At 35.6% G+C, this 17,427-nt stretch overlaps 1 protein-coding gene across 1 annotated transcript; it reads right to left on the bottom strand.

Moving 5' to 3' along the window:
* Positions 1-7,615: 7,615 nt before the first annotated feature.
* On the bottom strand, positions 7,616-11,259 carry LOC113695511 (protein trichome birefringence). The gene is made up of 5 exons (XM_027214635.2): positions 9,897-11,259; positions 9,218-9,410; positions 8,915-9,108; positions 8,675-8,833; positions 7,616-8,433 (listed from the first exon to the last, which is right to left on the bottom strand). The coding sequence occupies exons 1-5, from the start codon at positions 10,943-10,945 to the stop codon at positions 8,076-8,078; spliced, it is 1,953 nt and encodes a 650-aa protein (XP_027070436.1). The 5' UTR covers positions 10,946-11,259; the 3' UTR covers positions 7,616-8,075.
* Between the last annotated feature and the right edge of the window lie 6,168 nt (positions 11,260-17,427).

Raw genomic sequence — 17,427 nt, 5'->3', positions numbered from 1 at the left:
GAGATATTTTTACTGTAGCACTTTTTGTGATGTGATGTATGTGAGATAAAAAGGTAATTGAAAAGATAAAAAACTGTATTGGAAATTGTAATGATGATGTAAGCAAATATATTTGAAAAAATAACCCACTATCCAAACAAAGTGATTTCTTCTGGTTTCTTTGTAATTTGAGTGTTGATATTGTCCTCATTTGTCTTTTTATGTGTGATGGAACTCGTTGTGGGGTTATCTTTGTTTCATGTTTGTCGGCCACAAGTAAGGGTGCAAATGAGTCGAGTCAAATCGAGTTTTAAAATTATCGAGTCGAGCTAGGCTTCTTTATATGCGAGCTCGACGAGCTCATAAAATGAAGCTCGAGCTTGGCTCAATTTAGAAAAAGGCAAGTTCGAGATCGACTCGCTTATGGCTCGCGAGCCGCTCAATTTTCGTTTGATTTTTTGGCTCGCGTTTCGCTTGAATTTAGCTCGATTTCTAGCTCGTTAAGAGCTCGAGCTCGAGCTCGAAATCAGCTCGAGTTTCTGGAATTTTGAGCAAGAAAACAACATTTTTGTCCGCATATTTTTTATACAATTTGAGCATGCTAATAACAATTTTCACATATTCCTGATCTTAAGGCCTACAAATTATCCACTAATATAATCATAAACATATAAGAAATAAAAATCTAAATGTCCAACACTTGAAATGTTCAACCATTGTTGCACGAGGAAATAAAATACAATAAGTAACCAACAAATTTCAAATGTAAATAACGTCTTCAACACTTCATCAACAAATCAAGCTCCGATGCATAAGCTCTTCAACATTAACTGCATTAAGAAGCAAAAGAAACCAGCAAGTGAGCTGCCAAAAAAAAAAGTGCAAAACAGAAGCCAAAAAATTGAAAGAATCAGACACGAAAAACCAGCAAAAAATAGTCCAAAGAGCCAGCAAAAAGTAGAAAGCAGGTGATGATTTAAGTCTTATAAAGTATGCAAAAGTATAATTATTTTAAACTTGCTACCGAGGGATAGCTCTCCATTTTGTTCAAACTTCAATTAGCAAATCAAACCCAAAGAAAAGGACAAGAAAATTAGACGATCAGCAAATTGTGGCCAGAAAAAGCAATACATTACTTGAGGAGGTCTCTTGTTCAAGCGCAAGCCCACACATTTCAGGGCTAACCTGGGCGACAAATTGTCGTGATGATTCGTGTTCTTCGAAGCTGCCTCCATTAATGGATCTGTCCTCTGACGAAGCTCAAACGAGAACCACAGTTGCTGAGGCATCCAACGTGACCTGCTTCTCCAACCCAACGTGACCTCAGTACACCAACTTTATTAAAACTCCTTATGCAACTTCGGCTTCAAATATCTCTGCTAAAGTAGACAGCGGAATTCGCAAAGCTCAAACCTTAATCCAAGAACTGACACCTTAATCCAACCTCAGCCTAACGACCTCTGCAGCTTGTGAGAACCCGTAACTTTTTCATTTTTTAGGTTTTATTATCTTTAATTGCATGTTTTCTGCATTTTCTTGATTAGAAAAATTTCTAGATAATTTTTATGAGTAAATAGAGTTTTTAGGTGATTTTTCTAGTATCGAATAGTTTTTGAGAAATTAAGAGTATATATCGGACGTGGGACCCGCTAGTGCGGAAAATTCGAAAAAATTCGGCCAACTAGGTTAAATTTCGGATACTGGAATTAAATTAGCGGGTGCTAAGAGATAATTAGAGGTTACCCAAGTGGATTGATGTGAGAGGAACAAAGAGATAGAGATGCATTAAATAGGGTGACAAGTGTCACCATAAGATTAATTCTTAAGTTTGACTACTATTCATAACTTTACCATTTAATTAAAATTGGCCAAAAATCTTCTTCATTTCTCATCCTGTTGGCCGAATTTCTTAGGGAGAAAAAGAGAGAAAAAATCTTCCAATTTTTGCCTTCATTGCTTGCTCAAATCTACCAAATCAACCACTTAATCTTGCTTTTGTTCCATAGAAAACCTTAAGTGAGTGATTGTGAGGTGATTGGTGAAATTGTTTGGAAAGTTAAGGTGACTAGTTGCTCTCTCTCTTGTGTTGCTAAGGTGAGTTGGGAAGGAACCCCTCTCCTCCCTCTTATGATGCTTAATTCATGATTGGTGGTAGTATAAGATGCACTTTTATGGATTATATCTTGCTTTTTGGTTGAATTGGTGAAGTTTTGAATTGGTGAATTGGTCATGTATGATGATTGAAAATGATATTTAAAGAAGCCAGAAGGTGGAAAAAGTGGTTAATTGCAAGCAATTTCTGTTTTGGAAGAAATTTGGAAAGTTAGGGTTTTATGATTGTACATTCTGCCCGGCACAGTAGCTCATAGTTAGAGGCCGAATTGGCCTTGGGTTAAAACATAAAAGTTGTAGGGAATGATATTTTAGAGATGTCTACAAAATTTCAGGTCAATCGGAGTAGCATAGCTTGAGAAAAGACGGAATTACCCTTGCTGCCCTGGTTTTACCCGAAGTTGAGAACTGCTTCTGTAATGGGTTAATTTGGTTGGGAATGCTTCCAAATTGGTTATTGATGTCTTCTGATGAAATGTAGCCTTGTTTCTTATCTTTTGGATGGCTTTGGAATTTCTGGATTTGGACTTAGGTAGGCTGACTTATGATATTTGAACCAGAATGCGTTCTGTGAATCTATTTTTCCGGTTCTGGTGTAGTATCTTGCATTTTTGACCTGGTTACCCTCGAAACTGGGCTGAGTGACCTTCTGCAATATTGTAGCCCTATCTCTTAGCTTCGAAACAGTGGTTCTTGCACCTTCATCTGATAATCGTAGTACCAATGGTGCCAAAATCGTAAAATAATGTCAAAAATTATTTTTTTTGGGTTAGAGCTAATTCCATTTCCGAATTTTTCTGGTTTCCTCTAATGCTTATGTATGCTTATGGAGCCATATTTTGGTGGTATTTGGAATTGGTTTATGACTTGTAATCGAGTCTTATTGTGCATATTTGAATATCTTAGGGCTTGACTTTCATTTCCGGACTTTTCCCTAGCTTAAATTGTACCTGTACTACTTGGAGTTTATTGAACGGCTATTGAATGAACTTATTTTGTGTGTGACTTTGGGACTGGTTGAGAAAAATAATGAAGCCATGACGGCTGGAAAAGTAAGCAAATTTAGGGGAAGTGCTGTCCAATTTTCTAGGCCGTTTGGTTCCTTTAAATTTGAATTGCCTTTTGGTAGAAATGAAGGGCTTTTGGGTTGTTTGAGCCTAGGTCTTCATGTTACTTTTTCGTTCCCAAAAATCATGTTTTGCACCCTTGCGTTAGTAAGTATTTGGCGAGGCATACGACGTGTAGTCGAGCCTCACTTGTGCATTCCGTTTACTCGATTTTGGATGTGAAACCTTCAATTGGTTTACTTTGATTATTTTAGGGTTTCTTGGCGATTAAAGCCAATCTGAAGTGAAAACTTTTGAAGTATCCGTATTTGAACCGGTGAGTGTACCACTCCCCTCACTTGTTGTTGTTAACTCGGTTTCTGTACATGCAATCTGTGATATGAACGACTGAACTATCTGTTTATTCTGTTTGAGACGAGGGTGTACTTTATCACACTCGTTCTCTTGTCTGTTCATATGCCAATTTTGAGTGTGTATCTGAATCTGCTATCTGTATCTGTATCTGTTCTGACGTCGTTTGGAAGCTTGTATCCAACGACCTTTCTGGGACCTCTGAACTCAATCCCTGTGGCTAGTTACTCGAGTCGGGCCGGCAAGGGTCTGGTCGATTAGATAACGAACCACGGTAGTCTGTTTTGGGATCTTTGGGTATTGAGACCCTTGATTCCGGTATACTCGAGTATTACCATTTCTGATCTGATTGGATTTCGGGCCCGGTGGGGGTATGTGAGGTGGAAGGAGTCGAAGAAAGTGGAGTCTACGGTATTTGTTACTTCTGTAACGTTGACGGAGTGTCAACTATTATTTTGATCAAGTTTCGGTGACGCAAATGGGAATTTGGCTCCTGAGAGCCACCTGTATCCTTCCTATTTGAATCATTGGTTCCTTTACTTTACATCTGGCATGTGTACCTGATTTGTTAAATGTGAAATGCCATGATTTTACTGCTATATGTCTGGTACCTCATTGAGCGCAAACTCACCCCTTTCTGTTCCTTGTTTTCCTTACAGGAAAATAAATACTTTTGGGCTGGATTTGATAGTTGGTTGTCGAATTGAGTTAGATGGACATATCTTTTGTATAGCTCCTTGATTGAAACCCTAAATGTACTTTTGGGTCCGTTTCTCTTTTGATTTGGCAAACCATACATGTATCCACTTTTGAATAACTTTTGTATGCCACTTTGGATTGTATATGCTTAATTTCAACATGTAAATATTTGCTTGATGTTTGGTTGGATTTTGACGTGTCGGTTACTATTCATGGCCGACTCCGGATTCATTTTTTTTTATTTTGACATTTTGACTTGTTTACGCGCGTTTGTAAGTTCCGGAACACCTTAGATCGCTCTGAACTGAACCGTTAATCTTGGCGAGAGTTGGGCAGGCAGTCCGCCGAACCCTTTGGTTCGCCTTAGGGGGAGGTGGGGCTGTCAAACAGCTGCCTGAGCAGCAGCAAAAGCAGCCTTGGCAAAGGCGGCGGTGGCAGCCGCTACGGCTGTGGCGTGTTTGTTTGGGTCCAATTCTGTGAAGGAGTTAGAAGAAGAGTTGTCAACAGGCTTAACTAGGACTGTCGGCGGAGGAAGATGTTAGATTGGGGGTAGCGAAAGTGAGGAACAAAAATTAGGTAACCTAACAAAGAGATATTTTTGTAATTTCACATTTACTCGAGCCTAACGAGCGGCTCGTCGAGCTATCGAGTCTAAAAAATAAAGGTTCGAGCTCGACTCGTTCGTATTAACGAATTGCTCGAACTCGACTCGAGCTCGGTCAACACGAGCTCGATCCGAGCTTTGACTCGAGCAGCTCGAGTCGTCAACGCCCCTAGCCACAAGTTTTGAATTTTGATGGTCTTATTCCAATTTTACCCTTTTACGTTGGTTTCGCTGTTGTTTCTCTACAGATTTTGGCCTTTTTGGTCTTTTCATTGCGAATAATATTTTTAGTGGTTGGGCCGCTGCCTGCTTCGTATGTTTGCCCAAATGTCTTTGGGCCTCTCACGTTTTTTGCGAAATCTTTTTGGGTCTGCCGCCTTATGTTGGTCCACTATATTGGGTTTTAGACACAAGAAAAATACCATTATATCCATCCATGTATAGCCAAAAAATATGATATGCAAACAAATCAAAAACTTTAGCTGCCAAGTTATTCTTCACAAGTTAAATAGTACCAACCTTAGTTATTAAAAACAACTCGAGCATCAACCCGGCAGGAGTATCGAGTTGGCGAGTCAGTGGTTGAAAAGGAGTATTACTGATTGAACCGTTGGATCACACTATATAATAAAAATATATATATAATATAATTAAATAAACATATAAATTATAATATAAGTACATAAATTCTTCAATGTTAACGAGGCATAACCTATTCATATTTTATAGTTCATACACACAAGCCATACCCATACGTATTCTTTAGTTCATTAATTCATATTGATATTATACACAAATATAAATGATAAATCTAAGTGTCAAAAAAAGAAAGAAACCTTAATTTCCTTTTCAATTTTTCTCATCTAATTGTCAAAAAGACGACAATGCCCATTTTGGTGTGACTAGTCAAATTAAATATTGAGTAAAAGGTAATTTAAAAAAATTCCAAAACCCACCGGGTTTAGCGGGTCACCAATTCGACCGTCCGAGTCAAACGGTTCAAAACGAATCATCTGCAACTCCGATCCAATTGCTAAACTGGCCCAGTTCCATGGCGGGTCCACCGGTTCAACCACTGGATCGAATTTAATAATTATGGTACCAACAACGAACAATTAAAAAATTATACAATTTACACATTACTAATCAATACTAAATATTACAAAAATCAACACAACCTAGAATAATACACCTCAAATTATACTATCATACACACTAAGAAATCCTTCAATTAATCCACTCTCACAACTTTCACTAGCACAAAATCAATTTTATCAAAGCACCCTTAGTCTTTTTCTTTTTGGGATCCGTTAACTCTACGTGCCAATAAGTAGCTGAAGAGTTTCGGCCCAATCCAGACCCTCTCCCACACTGGCTTCTACTAGAATTCATGATTGCAAACTCATAATTTTGCTAATCTTACTTAATGAATTAATTTTTTACGCACTGACAGTGTATTATTTTTTATACTAGCAGTTGTGGATGTATTCTACATGTGCATGATTTAAATTTCAAATTTAAATTCATGTTATGTAACATAATCTAAATCTTTTGATGTAAAAAAATTTATACACTGACAGTGTATAAAAAACTTACCCATATGGATTAATACGTATTCACTAATATAAAGTTCTTAATTACAAGGTAGTGTTTTACTAGAAAATTGTGTAGACAATCAATAATATAGAACGTTTATTGAGTTTTCATTAATCATTAATCAAGGATATAATATGCTTGGACAGATATATGAAAGTCAATTTTTTGAAGCTAGAGCCCGTGACAAGATCACAAGAATCTGGAGAGAAACAATTAGATTAAAAATTCACTCCTATATGTGTGCGTGTATATGTATATATATAAGAAACTCACTCAACGTAAGAAGTGTGAAGAAGAAATGAGGAGAGAAGATTTAAACTCCTATAAACTTTGCTTCATGGATTAAACCAGTCAATTTCCAAATAACATAAAATTATTTTTTTCATTTTGCACCAAAGTCTGTAAAAAAAAAAAAAATAAGAAACAAGAAAACAAATGAAGCAACATTTAATGCAAAGTGTAAAGTGGCAAACGGACGGACGATACATGTGCTCTACATCAGAATCATGTAGTAGAGTTTCGTAGAACTTCAGGTTGACCTGCGGGAAATCTAGGAGTTAATTGTGCCAGCAGATAACTTACACTAATAGTCTTCAGAAAGAAAAGGGTTTTGCTTCAGATCTATAATATTCAATCAACACTAAAAATTTTTCATCAATCCTAAGAATAATTATACTTGTCAGTGTTTTATGTTTCCTGCAAAACCCATAATGAAGACCATGATGATGATGATAGCTCCCAGCAATTCCTGATGCCAAAACATGCGTAACACCGACAATTTTGGCACACCTTAGCAGATAATCAATCAATCAACCATTAGTCAAAACCATAACATGTGAAGAGAAAGAAAAAAGGGGTACTAATTGCTAAAGCATCAAAAGGGATATCTATAGCAGCTAACATTTGTATTCATCAAAAGCACCAGCAACAGCAACAAATAGTAAAGAGTCAAGATCAAGCTGAAGTGAATTTCAATTCCAAACAGAAAGCTGTCGAACAAGAAAAAGACTGATGAGAGCGCCAACGAAGATAGGGATTAGCAAACTAACCCATTATTATATACTATATAATAAGTAGGAGATTGAGACTCTTACGTGCTTTGACAAAAATTGCCAGGCAACAATATTTTTACCAGTATTCAACATTCAAGAACCTGACCACATAAAATCAACGGATCCGACAAAGACTATATACTATAGACAGCAAGTGAAAAGAATAATTACAACCCTTTATTTTATTAAGGAAGTAATTATTTACTAATTTACAATCTCCGAGCCATTGTGGCCCGGAGAGCTTTTTCATCATCATGTATGTAAAGAGAGATTACTAGCAGTATTTTTTTTAACTGTAACCATCCACCTAAGGCCCCTTATCCCTCGTCCCTCTCTCTTCTTTCTTGTACAAAATCATAATCAAACACAATTCCCACCTTCCAACGTTGCATTTTACTACTACTTTAATCTCCCTCTCTCTGTCTCTCTCTCTCTCTCTGGCATAATTTATGCCGCTGCAGAATACAAACAACTGTATCTTGGATCTTCTCCAAGTGGTTTCTTTTTCTGTGTCAACATTCCCATGGTAAGAATAAAAAATCTATAATTCACATTTCCAAAAACTCAGCCGGTAGTCAATGAACATAACCTCCGCGTATTGCATTTGTGTACCTACTATGGTCTTTTATGCTGTTGCAGCTGCTTCTGGTATTGTTTTACCAGAAGTTCTGCATAAAGTAGCTCATTCCAAGAATCAGGCACCCCAGGGAGACACCAATGGCTGCAATCTTGGTACGTCAAAGGTGATCTCCTCTCCTCCTCTGTCAAACTTTGTTTCCGATATATCGAGGGGTGTCCATCCTTCCGATAATCTGTCATTCTTGTAACGTTGAGGTATGAGACGGGGGTTTTCATATTCCTCAAGATTTTCTCCAGCACGACCATCTTGGATGGATACTGAGACAGATATGTCTCATTCTTTATCGGCTCAGTTTCATGGTCACACGCGCCACCGGAATTCCATTGCCCACCACTGTGGAAAAAAGAAAGAAAAAAAAAAAGGCCCCAACATTCAGTATAGGTATTCCAATGTGGATGATAATTTATGATTAAATGTATATACATTGGGGAGGAAAACAGCAGACTGATAACCACTGCATACATCATCAAGATGCTGATTAGCTTTCAAGTTGTCTAATCAGACAAAAATTATTTGCAACAACAGTTTCTTCAAACATCAAGGAATTGTTTTTCCTCTTCTAAATCCTAATTACCTGAAATGAGATGCAGAATAGCCTCTGAAGAAAACGAGGCTTTTTGCCGGATTTACATTGGCATCAACCCATCTCGCCCAAGTCGTTAAAGCTTTTCTGAACGCCTCAAGAACATTCAATTCGCTGTATACATGGCTGCCTTCTTGATAATAATCCTTTCTGCAATAATCATAATAGTTAATCGATGTGGTAACAAACAACAAATGTACATTCTTTGAACATTTATTATTATAAGTTTACCCCAGTGCCGTCTTGTCATGAGTCCACCAGTGCCCTGTGTTGAAAATAATGATATCTGCACTTTTATATTTATCAGCAGAATGCCCAACCAAATCAAGTCGAAGAGTTTCCTTCTTTTTTCCATTTTTATCCTGGAATTCCCATTCTTGAACCAAGAAAGGAGTCACAAAAAACTCCACAGTGAACTTGTAGTCCTGAAAATCCAACAATTGCAATCAAATACAGGGCCAACAAAGAAATTATTATGATGTCATGTGTTAGATATCCAAGGCAAAAGGAGGAGACCCAATTCCAGAAACTCACTTCAAATACAAAGGAATAAGAAGCTTCTGTTCGGAAATGTTGTCTTCCAGATGCTTCATAGACCTTTTTCTGGTCTTTGACGGAGTTTCTAAGGATGCAAATAAGAGATTCCCACATATTCCGATTGAGAGAATCGCCAACAAATACCAATCTCTTTCCATTCAACAACTCCAGCATATGGCCTCCATCCAACCTGCAATCAGTGATTTGAAAACGATCATTATATTCAGAAAGCAATAAAGACAATATCGACAGGATAATGGAAAAGTATAAAGGAAAAAAAAAAAGTGCTACGAGTCATAAAGAGGGGTACCAGTGTGAGTCCAGCAAATATGTATGAGGGGAACAGAACCCAACAATTTTTAACAAACAAACTAAGAAAATTAAAATTCAACAAATTGATTAATTAAGAAAAAAGAAGATTCATATGGGAAAGAAGAAGTTTTAAACCAACTTAATAAGACCGAAACCAGAACAGAATCAAGTAACATACTTCTGATATCAAAAACTAATCCGAAGAAGCACATCCAATCCATGAAACAGACGAATCATTAGTAAAATGTCAAACATATGCCCAATCCCTAAGGTAATTCATACAAAATTAAACAAAACTTCATCATATAACTACAAAATCAGAGCATCCGGACAAGTATTTATCAGAGGTGGATTATGCACATACCTTGGAAGGATGCATTCTTTTGGCTTCCACTTGAACTTGTAGTAATTACTATCAGGTCTACGATTGAGAAAGCAATTGAATTGTTCATCAATCAGAGAGCAAGAACCGGGCTTGTATAAAGGGTAGGAGTCATCTTTCACCCAATTCCCATCAAACAGATTACAGTTCACCAAACCCTTCACCAATTCATCCATCCTCTGCTTTGCAGAGACACTAGAACTAGCCCCATTACTCTGTTTCTTCAGCAAAGAAGATGTGAGATTCTTAACTCCCACACCGTTCTCTGCAATTGTTTTTTCTCCAACCCCACTCACATTATTCTTTCCAGGCAAGGATTTGGCTGATGAAGTTGCACTATTGTTTGCCTTCTCTGATGAATTTACAGCCCCAATAGTGCTCTGATTTGCCTTCAAGACTTCACCTTTACTCTCCAACTCTTTGCTCTGAGTCTGATTCTTGGCATCTGACGAACTATTATTCATTTCAGAAGAAGATTTTGGTGTTGCATTCACAGTCCGATTCTTCAGAACCTCAGCAGATTTTGGTGCTGGAATTGTTGTGCTCCGATTTGGCTTCAAGACTCCAACTTTATCATTCAACTCAGAACTCGGAGTCTGATTATTGACAATTGGGGAACCTTTACTGAAATTTACTTGCTCAGATGAACTGTTCTGGGATCTAGCAATGCTGGTTGGCGATGACTCAAAAGCAGAAGAGTCATTAATTGCTTGCTGTGAAGAGTTGGGAAAGAAGTAAGAAAAAACAGAAGAAAAATGAGATCCATGAGACTCATCAGACAAAATTGGAGGAGTAGATGAGTTTAAAGTACCGCCCCTGAAGCTACTTCTGCTAAAAATGTTGGAGAACCAAGGGGAAGAAGAATTTGGAGAAGGACTAAAAGCTAAGAAAATTGTGAAAGCAGTAAAAGCAAAGATGAAGCCATAAGCCAAAGCTACGGTTTTCTTATGTTTGAGCAGATAGAATTGGCTCTTGAGCTCTGTCACCAAAGTTCCTCCATTGATAGGTTGATACTTGGTTATTTCTGCCATAAATGGGCCTTATTCTTGCTATTGGTTTGTTTCCTTTTTCTTGCCTCCTCTTGCAATTCCCAGAAACTACCACTATGTATACAGCATAGACAGGCAGAAGTAGAAAGAAAGCCAGCTGAAGATGATGGTTAAGGCTTAAGAGAGAGAAAAAGAGGAGGCAGCACTTGACCAGCACCTGACAATGGAGAGCGAGGAGAGAATTTCTGTGAGTTTTATTGTTTTTTTTTTTTTTTGAGTCTCTTAACAGAGTATTCAAAGCCTAAATCGCTAAAACTCAGTATATGGAATTTATGGATAATACTATCCGAATGCCATGGGATATGGCATTAAAGCATTCCTCAAGGAAATGCCATCGTTTTACAACTATTTTGCGTTTATATATTAGTGTGGATTGCATTTTCCATGATTTTTCATGGAAAAATTACTGTAGCGATTTGATGTATGTGAGGGAAAAAGGTAATAGGAAAATGTGATCACGGAAAAAGACGTAATTTTCCGACGGAAAATCGCAATCCAAACAATAGTCTATACCAGCTCCTAACTTCTTTCTTCTTTTTTTTTTTTTCCTATCATTGGCTTTTCTTGTTGATGAAAATTTTTTCTCAAAAGATTAAGATGAGTCAAGTGGGGGCATATTAATCGGAATCCAATTGAATAATTTTGTGATCCTAACAAATTTCAAATCCTAACAAACTGGGAAAGGATACAATAAGTTTTGAATATATGTGCAATTCAAAATTTGAATTCTGTTTTTTGGGATATAATTACAAACTCTTGCAAATTCATGCTTTATAGCAAGAGCAACAACACATACATTAATACTCAACAAGGAATGCAAATACATAATGGATGCATTTGGATTGAGATATTTGACGAATGATTTAAAAATCTTTTCAATTTTCTCTAGTTGTTTAGATTGATTAGAAGGTATTAGAATTCGAAAATCACTAAGTATTCTATTATCTAAAATATATTTTTAATACTAATTGTTAAATTACAAATCCAAATGATTCTTAAGTAATTCAAACTATTAGAATGATTTTCATGGATTTCAAATTCTTTAATCCAAACGAAGCAAATAATGAATTCAAAGCAGTAAAAATACTACAAATAAATTACAACTTAGTAATATCACTAACTAAACACAATAGTAGGAGTACACACAAATTAAAATCAATTATATTGTGGACTAATTCGTAAACAGTGAGATCACCATTAATACATCCTTTAAAACAAATCCCTTAAACATTCAAAATCACTGGCTAAATCCACACGCCCCAGTCTAAATTCTCGTCTCTAATACATTAATGACTTGTATCTAGGGGTGGGCACGGGTCGGGTACCCGCCCCTAACAAGATTTGGCTGACCTGACCCTAAAATATCGGATCAATCATTTTGCGACCCTAACCCGCTCCTAATATTTTCGGGTACCCGCTATTCGGGTACCCGAAAAAAAAGGGCGGGTCATAGGGTACCCGCTCCTAAAAAAAATGTATTTTTCAATAAAAAAATATTTTTCACTTAATAGCAACATGTTTTCCAATAAAAAAAAATATGCTTTCCAATTAACATTGCTAGAGATATTATAATCAAAATCCATACATCACCATTCTCACATATTTCATCCAATAATCAAACTGATTTCATAAATTTAGTACATATTACAATTATAATATCTAATAGATAAAACGAAATTTTATAATAATTTTGAGTACATCACTATTCTCACGCATTTCATCCTTCTCCAATATAACAAACACAAGAATAATAAGTATATGACAACTTTTTCAACTTCCTTAAGGATGTTATGGTACAAGATTGCATCCAAAATGAGTCGATTGTGGAATCAAATCCGGAAAAGAATTGAACAGAGCTAATAATTTTTGAAGAAAGTATAACCAAAATAATCTTGAAAAATTTTCCCCAACTTTCTTACATTGTTGGAATAGACCTTGTTGCATTAAAGGTGATGAAAAAGAAAAATAAATTTCTTGTACTAAAATAAAAGGAGACAAATTTAAGAGGCACAATTGCAATTAAATAAATAAATAAATGAAAGACACAAATGTTTTAATTATCTAGCTAACAAAAAATTGGAGCTCCAAACACAAATTCTTGATTGAATTGATGAAAAATTTGTAGGAAAGATCGATGGAAGTAAAATAAAAATGAAAAAGGATGAAATGAACGAACAATTTTTATGCTAGAGTTTCACAAATTTTTCTTTGTTTATTCATTTGGTTCAGATTTCGCCAAGAATATTCGCTTTTTTTAGACAAAATGAGGAGAGGCAGATCATATGAGATTAAAATATGAGGTTGTGAACCACTTTACTTACACTTAGGATTAAAAATTATAAAATTATATAATGAACCCTTATTTTTTTAATATTTAGATAATATATCCTGCGGGTCGGGTACCCACGGGTTTTTATTTTGCTGATCCGTATCCGTATCCATTTTTTCGGGTACCCGACCTGTGTCTGCCCCGCTAAGAAAAATAGGATCGGATATCCTATTTTTCGGATCGGATCGGATCGAGTTAGCCGGGTTTCGGATCGGACCGGGTTTTTTGCCCACCCCTACTTGTATCACGAACATGATAACTTGTATCCTATTAGTCCTAAAAGTTATGTCAGTTGTGAATTTAGATTTTAAGGATATAAATTTAGCAGTATCACTGGCCTCTAATTTATGAAGTTAAAAACTTTGCCTAATATACCAAAACTTTATCCACCCATTCACACTGAATTGATTATACTACTTATTATTATTATTTAAAAGTGACAAGTGTCCTGTGTTGTCTCGTGGTATAATTATACTTTGAAAGTGGTCTTTAGAAAGTAAAAGGAAGTTAAGCACTATCGTAGTTACGTTGAAGTTGGGATGGTTTGTCTGGACAAATGCCATTGGAGGTGGTGTTAATTGCAATGTTGCCACTACCGTCAAGCGAGTTTGTTGATGAACCATAGAAATGGCACCACGTGGACATGTCCGGGAAAGTGTGTGGTTGCGTTGATTGTAGAAACCCTTTCCTGTCCACATTCATCATGTAATTTTGGACACCGTCCCAATACAATACAAGAGTTTAAACCCCTCGATGGCTTTAATGCCCTCTTCTAATTATTCTCTCTTCCCTTGTGCACCTAAAAAACTAAGCATGCTCCAGATGTTGATATGCACGAACAATGTGCCTGATCAATATGTCGTGGCTCATCTAGTATCCTTTTCAATTCATCCCTAGAGTTTAATGACTCGTTCAATAATTGTTTTTGATCCAATCCGTAGGAATCAATGGAAAAGACAAATACCTTAGATTCGGTTCTTTTTTTATTTTACAAAATTTGTAAAGGATACAAATGGAAGAAAATTTATAAAACTTTTGATTCATTCTAAAATTCAAACCTATGGGACTAAAGTCCAAAATAAAATATGGAAGAAAGAAGCGTTGCCGCAACTCTATCATCCAAGAAATTAGAAAAAAATTAAAATATTCTCATTAGTAAAACATTATAGAACCAAGAAGCAAAAAAAAGGAACCAATTGGGGTATTGGTCATAGCCTAAAGGCTGAAGGTTACATAGAAATGTATAAATGTTGACTGATCTAACTCAACGAATAGCCGTTACTCTAGGTATAACAAGTTGATCTTCCCCAAATCCTCCCTTTGCCATCCCTCTCCTTGTGGTTAAGGAAGGATTTGGTTCTTATGTTAAAATCACTCGAATTTGAGTTCTTTGCTCTCTCTCTTTTTTTTTTTTTTTTGGTGCGAGTCGAATTCGAGTTTTACTACTAATTAATGCATTGATAGCAGATGATAGATATATAAGAGCCACTATAAGCTATTTAGTATGCAGGTGGATACCATGCAGAAAGGGATAAATACATGGATTCGTAATTAAAGATGGTCAAGCTCTGAAAATATGTTTCTCCTTCCATTCCTTTGGGATGGGACCAGCCCAAAATGTTTCAAAATCACTGCTACGGGCAACATGTCTGATAAGAGTTCTCTCGGATAAAGAAAGGAACAAGAAATTGTGTTATTGAAGCCATTAAAGCTAGAGCAGCTTGTGAATTCAATGACTAAGCATCCGCCTTCCATCTTTGTCAGTCTATTTTTAGTTTCATTTACGTTGACAAATATATGATAACACTATGAAGAAGACTGTTTATCAAGTAAAGATGCTAAAAATATATATATATAATTTTATTTGATGAGATCTACACTAATAGCAGAAAATATCGAATATGTTACAGCACAGATAAAATGAATCTCAAAATATATCAAATGTGTAACGTACTACTGTTTAAAAGCCAGTTTTCTTCTTAAAATCATTCATAATATCCAAATCCAAATCCATCTACGTGGTGATGCAATCAGAATACACATTCACATGCAAGAGGTGACAAGAGATCGTGTGACATCCAAGAATGTTTTTGCTGGACTCACTAGAGGCATTAATTTTTTTGTTTCAAAATTTTCAAGAAATATTAGCACCGACAGTCCATTTAATGGCCCCTTCTTTCTTTTTTATCGATTTTTAAAAGCCAAATTACTACTCCCTCCGTCCCACTTTGATAGTCCTGTTTTTTCTCTTTCGTCTGTCCCAAATTGTAGTCCACTTTTCAATTGAAGAATGTAGTTGTCTTTTAATTTCTCTAAAATATCTTTATTTAATGTAAGTTGTTATTACTATAAATTACATTATTTAATATAGATTGTTAGTATTGAATATAACCTACCCCATTTAATGCATTTAGATTTTCCAAAGCATATTGATATATGAAAAATCAACTTTATTTAATGTAAGGGTATTTTAGGAAAATAACAATCTAAATTTGTTTTTCCAACAAAATTAAGTACTTTTTCTTAAACTGTGTGAAAAAAAATTAGGACTATCAAAATGGGACAGAGAGAATAATATGCTGCACTACTCCTCCCTGTCTGCTCAAGAAAAGCTATCCGATATGCATTCAAGAAACAGGAAAAATTATGAGTTTCTTCACTTTTTTAGAAATATTTTGTAACCAACTGCAAAGTTGTGATCAGCAAGAAATATCCCAAATAATTCCTGGTTTTCTCAGGGGAAAAACCTCATGGGACACGATAAATCTAAAGGATTCTCCTTATAGGTTAGATTGCCAAATTTTGCATATGAGGGATGCAGTTGATTCACACATCTTTTCTTTTTGAATTTTGAAAATTCTTGTAAGAACATAAAATTTGTCATAAGCTAGCAAGTTTAGATCAGGAAATGAAGTTCGTCATAAGCTAGCAAAGTTCGTCATAAGCTAGCAAAGTTTGCCTTCAAGCTAGTTATCAATGATATAAAGCGGGAGTCTTGTTTCCTCAATGAATTTGCATAGAAGGATTTCAGGGCAGTTGTCCTTTTTTATAATTAAAACTTGACTATTGGCCTTGTTTGGATTGTCGGTTTCCGTAGAAAAATTACGTCATTTTCCGTGATCACATTTTTCTATTATCTTTTTCCCTCACATACATCAAATCGCTACAGTAATTTTTTCATGAAAAATGCAATCCAAACACATAGTAACATTGCCATTTGATCGAAAAATAAAAAGTAACCTTTGGATTCTGTAAGGGCCAGATATACTTGTAATTCTATGGTACATGTGCTGCAAATTTGGACTCCGTGGGAAAAGTTGCTACCTCTTGAAAAAACTGTGCAGTATATCTTCGTCAAACTGTAAAAATGGTGGTGTAAATTCCACAACATTTAGGAATGTGCAACTAATTCTTTAAAACACTCTAAACATTATGTGATGGTTTAAATTTCAAATTCGTGCCCAAAAAAATCCATTCTAAGTAAGATGGTCCATACCTACAGAGATGCTTCTATCAATTGCAATTATTTGATGGATCTGTACCAATTTAATGTATTCTGGAACTGTGTAACGGATACATTTTTTTCCTCACACAAAATTTCTTTAGTTTTTTTTTTCAGCAGCATATATGGTTATTTGATAAGGACAGGAAGCTAATTAAGTTCATGTCTAACATCAAGATTAAGCTATTTTTTGTATTTTTATCAAACAGCCATCCGTGTAATAAGACGAAACAATAATAGTTTGTAGATTCATAGGCAGAGTTGTTAGCCGTGTGTTTGTGTCCCGTTTCTCTCTGTTGAATGCTATCCTTTATTATTAGCGATGTATTCCTTGACTACACAGCTGAGTTAGACTGAAAATTGAAATATGTAAACTCGATCATGTGCTTCAAGCGCTCTATTTGATAATTTAATCCAACACTTAAATTTAATGAATTCAGATTTTAGCATGTTCAATGCATCTGATAATTAGAAATAGAATGTCTGAATTAATTAATTAAGTGACACGAAATTTTGTGGACAAAATTTGCTCCAAAAAATAAATGACACACTATTTACTAATCACTTATTGTGATATACATACAAATATATAATATTTAGTACTTAATCATTTATTAATTTAATAAATTTAGA

This window comes from Coffea arabica, chromosome 6e (assembly GCF_036785885.1).
Source record: "Coffea arabica cultivar ET-39 chromosome 6e, Coffea Arabica ET-39 HiFi, whole genome shotgun sequence".
Taxonomy (NCBI): Eukaryota; Viridiplantae; Streptophyta; class Magnoliopsida; order Gentianales; family Rubiaceae; genus Coffea; species Coffea arabica.
The sequence above is the reverse complement of the archived record's forward strand: the minus strand, read 5'-3'. Positions and strand labels throughout refer to the sequence as shown.